The sequence below is a fragment of the Belonocnema kinseyi genome, chromosome 8 (assembly GCF_010883055.1).
Source record: "Belonocnema kinseyi isolate 2016_QV_RU_SX_M_011 chromosome 8, B_treatae_v1, whole genome shotgun sequence".
Taxonomy (NCBI): domain Eukaryota; kingdom Metazoa; phylum Arthropoda; class Insecta; order Hymenoptera; family Cynipidae; genus Belonocnema; species Belonocnema kinseyi.
The window spans coordinates 39512814-39519946 of NC_046664.1; the positions used below are offsets into that span (position 1 = coordinate 39512814).

Sequence of the window (7133 nt, forward strand, 5' to 3'; positions counted from 1 at the left end):
AATTATAGAATATTTAAAACACTTTAGTTTGTTAGTAATTGAGAGAGGCAAACGAGAACTTTTTAAGCTCGTAGGGGTAATTAACATCACGTCTGAAAAATCCCGAAAAGTGAAATTTCCAATCCTGGACAATTACTGCTTATAGCACGCAATAAGTGGCGCGAGGCAAAAAAAATAACGTTCTCTGCTCTCTGAGTGGAAAAGAAATATATGTTTGCACTATATTTTTTCACCAGAAACCTCTCACGCAGTTAGCAATATAGGAGTATTACATATACGTGAATATCTTATATCGAATACTTCCTTTTTCAAGAATTTTACACCATCGGAAATAATAAACCTCGATCCTTTCCAGTCGTTCCAAAATATGCTCTCAAGATTTATTCTTGTAAATTATTGAAATGAAAAATATTAATTAAGAGTTATTTATTTTGGAGTATTATTTGAAGAATAACTTACATCAGTTAAACTAAACAAATATTTTTTTTCTTGCCATTGAAATTTACTAAATTGTAACATTTTGTTCTAACTCTAGCAGCTATTATTGATTATTTATAAACATAAAGTCAAAAATAATTAAACTTCTGTGACCTAGTTTGAACGGAATGGAAATATTGCTAAATCGTCAGCTGAATAGCTTTCAAAAATCAAAATAATTGTATTTATCTATCATCATACTGTTATTAAATAAATGAGCCAGACTTCAAAGCATAAAAAAAAGAGACATAAACAGATGTTTATAAATTTGCTGCTTATAAAAAACTTCTAAAATTATATATTCGTAAGAAAAAAACTTTCTCTGGACTTTTGAAAAAAAAGTTCAAAATAGACAACATATACGTATCTTTTTTATAATTTAAAGTATTATAAATAGATAGACTTCAACTTGAATAAAAACTATAAATGAAATTAACCCAACATTTTTTGAGTTTCCAGATATATAAAAACTTTTCATACCTTGCTTCATTCAGTCCAGGATTTGCGTCGGATTACGATTTATGTTTGAAATTCGTAAATTCGCTGCAACTAGACACTTGTTACGCAGAGATCCACTCATAAGATAAATTACGATAACAATGCTTTATCGATAGAGATGCTGGTGCTATAGATATGAAACAAAAAAATTTAATTTATGCGGGAAGAATTGACAATTAATAAAATTTCTTAGACTAGCAATGATTTTAAATTAAATTAATAAGTGATAGAATATTAATTGGATTATTTGGAAATACTAAAGGATATTTTTATTGTAGACAAAAAGTATTGAACTATAATCGTAAAAGTCGCAATACTAATTGTATAAATGATTTTATAGAATTAAAAAATAAACTAAGCTTTATAAATAGTTGGAGGAATAGAACGAGAATGGTAGCTAGAAGAGTGAGATCAATTTGAGTTTTAAATACTGATGCTTTATTTCGTATTTTTTATTGTATAAATGTATAAACACTATAAATACGTGGTATCTATATATGGTGATAGTGGGCGCGGTCGGGGTCGGCAGCGTTGCTCCATCTATGTACATTTGTTCATTCACGGGAACGGCTGACCTACCACAATCTGTGCATGGAATGGTGGTGGTAATAAAAAATTTATAATTTGCGTAAATGCGGCGGCCTTCGAAGGATAAAACACATAAGGTTGGAGCACGCAACGACAAAGGATGTTCAAAAAACAGAACAAGCCTTGTTGTTTTACACGTGCGTAAGTGCCAAAGCTCGTCCATTGACTGGTTCACGGATACATCACCGAACCAATTATGTGTAATTGGAGCACAAGTGAGGCAGTTTGAATGTCCAGAAATCGTTCATTCTGAAGTTCGACAGGATAGGCGCTTTCAGTCACTAGTTGAATGGGAATTGACTAAATTTTCCTAGATCCCAACTACCGGATGGATCTCGGCAAGTTTCGCGACGCGCGGTTACCCTGGATCAGTTTGCCGGTTTTCCCTGCAGAGCAAGTGTTGATTTTAATTTCTTCCGTCCCACTGGCCGTGTGAGATTTAATGATTACTTCGGTATGTGCTATGCTTCTAGGATGGATCAAGCTTTGGGAGGAATACTTTGAGCGCGTTGAAGATCATTGACCGATACAACTGTGGGAGGTTGCCGTCGTCGCCAAGCCGATATGACTGAGATGTTCACTCGTTTACCAGGTTTTACCCGGGATGATAGCTCCGTGGGAGCCGAGTCCGGCGTGGATGGAACCAGATGGTCCGTTGATCACTGCAATTCCGGCATCGTGTCCACCGATTCCACCAGCGATTCCTGGGCCTCCTCCGATGACAGCGATGGCACCTGGGGCTCCAAAACCATAACCTGCATCGCAAAAGATTAATTAAATAAGGATGAGTGTTAAAAGGGTGCGTATCAGAAGTTCACTAGCAAGTGAAGGATTTGGGATATTCACCTCCGAAAGCGTTTCCGGGAGCAGCAGCAGCGGCGGAGCCAGAGCTACCGTCGTCACCGTTGATTCCACCGGTTCCAGCGTATACAGCAACACCACCATAGCTGGGTCCAACGAGGTTAGCGGTAGCCTGGGATGGTCCTACGAGGGTGGCAGTTCCTTGGGATGGTCCTACGAGGGTGGATGGGCCAGCAGCGGGTCCAACAAGGCTGGCTGGTCCAGTACGGGGTCCTCCAATGGACTTGGCTCCTTCTTGGGGTCCAACGAGGTCAGATGGTCCGGTTTGGGGTCCAACGTTAGCCTTTGGTCCTTCTGCGGGTCCAATGTCGGACCTTCCACCGAGCACTCCTCCGGAGACGACCTGTTGGACTCCCGCAGATGCAGCCGCAGCTGCTGCTCCAGCAGCGTAGCTGGCACCAAGACCACCGGATCCTAAGCTGGAAGCACCACCCTGGAGGGAGCCTGCAGTTCCAGCACCAGCGGCGAGTCCACCACTAAGACCAGCTCCTCCGTGACCAGCAAAGCCAACTCCTCCGTGACCAGCAAGGCCAACTCCTCCGTGACCAGCAAGTCCGCCATAGCCACCTCCGTAACCGTGGCTATAACCGGGGTGTGCCGATGCGACGGCGAGGCATGCGAGAACGATCTGAAAAAAGAAGAAGAAACTTTAGCACTTTTATACATCTGGTCATCCGACAGAATTGAGTTTAACCGAGTGCTTCACGACAAAAGATTATTAAAGTCTTCAAAGATGTTTCCGTTGAGTTCACTTGAGAAGACTGCATGTGCGAATGTAAAGAGAAGTTCAGGAAAAAGATGCAATTTAATTTCATTTTTAAAGTGAAGTAATATTTACACTCGACTAATAATTACTACAAATCTTACGCTTCTTACAAGTTGAATGCTTCAGTTTGGAAAATTAATTTTGCAAATTTCTTTAATTATCTTTTAATGCGGAAAGTTCAAAGGTAAAAATAAAAACAAAAAATTGTGGAGAGATCGAAACTGAAAAAGTGAGACTTTAAAAGTGAAAAGAAAAATGACAAAGGTAATTATTTTTTAAAAACACAAAGTCGGAAAATCGGAAAACAACCCCAGCTGAACAGCCCCGGTAAATACTCACAAAGGCCTTCATGATGTTTTGGTTTGTGTGTGGTGAACTGGTAGCTTGGTGAATGGCTGACTTAGGCTGGGTCGTTGGGCTTTATATACTCCTACCTCTACTCTAGCCACGCTCTACAATCACCATCCTTTCGAAAGCCGCGCACCGACCACCCTTCTCCCCGCAGAGAAAAACCAGAATCCTCCTCGCGTTGATGGTCGTCCACTTGTCGGAAAGGAGAGGGTGGTGCAGGCGTACGGTCACTTGCGAGGCAGAAATTAGTAGAATATAAACGGTTCTTTACTTCGTCTCTCACGTCAGTCGACACTTGCCTTAGTACTCCTCCTTACTTGCAGTTGGCAGGTAATTATTCAAGCAGGGTAATAGTCAGCTGATTAATTCAATCAAAGGTAAATTCTCCTAGGTTACAGGCCTGTAATGTACGGCCTCTAGCCGAGTCCGCTGGATATATCTGCGAATTACTACGGAAAGTTTACTTCAGTTTGGTGTAGCCATCTCATGCTAACCCCGCTCGACCTTTACTCGATTACCTGACAATTTCGTACGCTCAGTTTTTTCTGTGTAACGAGAACAGAGCCTATGCCAAGTGCACCACAAATTACTTAATTTCTTCTGAAAATGTTCGTCTCCGCAAATTGACATCTCCATTCCTGATTAATAATTACAGGTTCATCGTTAATATGTCTTCACCTAGTTTTGTTTATAGTAAATGAAAAGATAAACTATGATATAGCCTTTATTTCTCTATTACGCATACAAATTCTTGTATTGTCTTGCTTTCCAGCTGCGTTCAGCGCACAGACTTTTAAGGTTCTATAGACAAAATTTAAAAAAAAAATCATTTTACATATATTTACCAAATAACAAAATTAATTTTCTTGAAATCACACATTTAAATCGACGGTCTTACGAGGTACTGTTAGTAAAGAAGTCATCTAAAACTTTGTTTCGGAAAAGAGTATTTTTTATTTTTTTAAAGGAGAATGTAAAATTCTGCTAAATTTGATAAGGGGAAGATATTCATAATTTTTCGGGTGACATTAATATTGAATACCCTATTAACCAATTTCCATGCTTTTCGGACTCAGTTGTTTTTTGGGATTATTTTCAACGTCATTTCAATCAAATATCATAATTATATTTGTATTGGTATCTTAATTATAACCCTTACTGAATTAAAAACATTAAAGAGAACGGCTTGGTGTATTAATTAAATATTATTAATTGATTATTGATTTGAATAATTATAATTATTAATTATTATTAATTACTTATAAATTATCACTACTAAAGAGTCTTGCATTTCCACAGAAAACATATTTTATGTTCCTTTACAATATATTTGAAGCTTATATATATATATAATTAGAAATAGTAGGGTTTTAGTTAAAAGCTTGGAGAATTAGCTTAACACGGAAGTTTAGGAAAGTCTTCCATTCAGGTATTATTACCTTTTCTCTGAATCAATGGTTTATTCAGGAATTTAGAACACTTTCAGGTCATTTCTCTAAATTATTAGAGCGTTTTAGGTATTTAGAAAAGTCTCAAATTTAAGCAGAGAAATAGTTTTTATTTCGTCTTATAATTCATGTAGTTTGAAATGGAAATACATTAAACTAATTAAAATTTTAGAGATTTGTTACCCAGCGATTTGCAATCTTTAAACAATGAATAAAATGTTCTGCATACAATTTTCTTATCAAATGTTTTTTAAATAAATTTATAAATGAAACCATTTTTATCTTGAAAAAATATTTATCAGACAAAGTGCTTCATGTTGCAACAAATAATTTAAATTATTTTATTTTAATAACAGAAAGTGCAGGTTCATAAACAATTTTTAATGTTTTATTTTAAGCTATAATATAAAAGTTTAGACAGAAATTTAAATCGCCGCCAATAAGCATTCTGTAATCAGAATTGTAATAATATGCTATCAACTTTCATTTATTTTAATTACATACTATTAATGAATTTGTTGGCTTATAAACAAGATTACGCCATTTCAAGATAATCCTCATTAAAAAAACAATAGGACAGATCCTGGAACAAAGAATACTTGCAATAAGAAAATATTGTTGCTCATAAAATATATAAAAATAATTTATTAATAACAATTGTTTACTTAAAAAACTTGATTCCTCGTATAATGATTGCAAATCACTATATAACAAATCTTTAAAATTATTATTATAATAATTTATATATCTAATTACCCAAAAAATATATATTGAAATCTTACGATATTGGATATACTTTTCTAAACAGATATTTCTAAACATATTTAAATTTATTTGAAAAAGCAAGCAGTTTCCTCCTTCTCAATATTTTGAACATCAACAATTTTATTTTTTTGAAATTCATTGTATTTTTTTATAATCCTTATAAGTAGATTAGCGTTTAGGAATATTCAAGTCGCATTTTGTTAATACTCCTATCAAAACAACAAATATCAATTAAGGAAATGTTCAGTTTTTTAACCAATATTCTGTTTCCAAAAGATAAAATTGTAAAACAAGTTTAAAAAAAGATCGGCTAAAGTATATACAATTATAAACTTCATTTTGACAAAAGAAATATTTAATGCACATTTTTTAATTTCAGACGCACATCGCAAGATAAAAATATAACAATCTTTTCAAAGAAAGGAATGCATATAATGTCCCAATTTATATATTAAGCCTGGCTTAATGAAAATTTATGAATGTCATAAACATATTTTCAATTATATTAAGCGCAAATAATGCTCCTTATGCAACGTAAATATGTGTAATAAATAAATAGACTACTTCAGGAAACCCGCAAGAGTCATTAATTAGAAGTTTGGGTCCTTTAACGAGGAAATTGTTTCGCTTCAAGTAGTACAATAACCTCATTATATTCTCCTGTACTTTCCCTTAGTCTGTACTTGATTATTAAATCTTGCCTGCAGAGAATAAAGGAACAACGAAAGTATTTACAAATTCGTCTATTCTACATATGCTGGTTCACATCGTTATGTTAAGAAAAATAGCTATCTCGTATTCTGATCCAAGGTCTCCATCCTCCTAATGGCAATAAATTCCACCAGTCCCTGAAATATGTTCAATGAATAGGTAATCCCTTTTTTTGAGACAAACATAATGATTTGGCTACAAATTTGGATGAAATTTGCCGCAAACAAATATGGTTTGATGCAAAAGATTCTTTTAGAGCCCAAAGAAAATCGGTTTAATTTTAAATTTAAGAGGAAAGAAGAACTTTTTCATTTTCACAATGAAAGCCTTTATGAAGGAATACGCAAGATTTGCGTTAATCTGGGAGATTGATGCATTTTGGGAATGTTTAAGAATATTTTGTTAGGGTTTTAAATTATTTTTCATGTTTAATATAATAATTAAAATATTTAAAAGTCTCGTATTACTCTTTACAAAATATCCAAAGTTGAATAAAACAAGGGGTCCATTGTTTCTTTCCTGGTACCAAATAAAAAAAGCTTTTTTTTTCTCAGGAGAATTCGGTCATGAAATTTTATATATATAGGATAATGTTTTTGCTTTCAGAGTATTGGAGATTAAAAATCATTTTTGGAATCCAAATATAAATTTCAAGGCAACGTACAAAA

General features: G+C 34.5%; 1 protein-coding gene across 1 annotated transcript; it reads right to left on the reverse strand.

The window, feature by feature from the left end:
- Nucleotides 1-1390: 1390 nt before the first annotated feature.
- LOC117179170 (spidroin-1-like) lies at nt 1391-3643 on the reverse strand. The gene is made up of 3 exons (XM_033370889.1): nt 3530-3643; nt 2410-3052; nt 1391-2318 (listed from the first exon to the last, which is right to left on the reverse strand). Exons 1-3 carry the CDS (start codon nt 3539-3541, stop codon nt 2149-2151), a joined length of 825 nt encoding a protein of 274 aa, XP_033226780.1. The 5' UTR covers nt 3542-3643; the 3' UTR covers nt 1391-2148.
- Between the last annotated feature and the right edge of the window lie 3490 nt (nt 3644-7133).

Coding starts and splice junctions, on each gene's coding strand:
- LOC117179170 (XM_033370889.1), bottom strand. Junction 2,319..2,409: donor TCCCGGAAACGCTTTCGGAG/GTGAATATCCCA, acceptor TTTGCGATGCAG/GTTATGGTTTTGGAGCCCCA.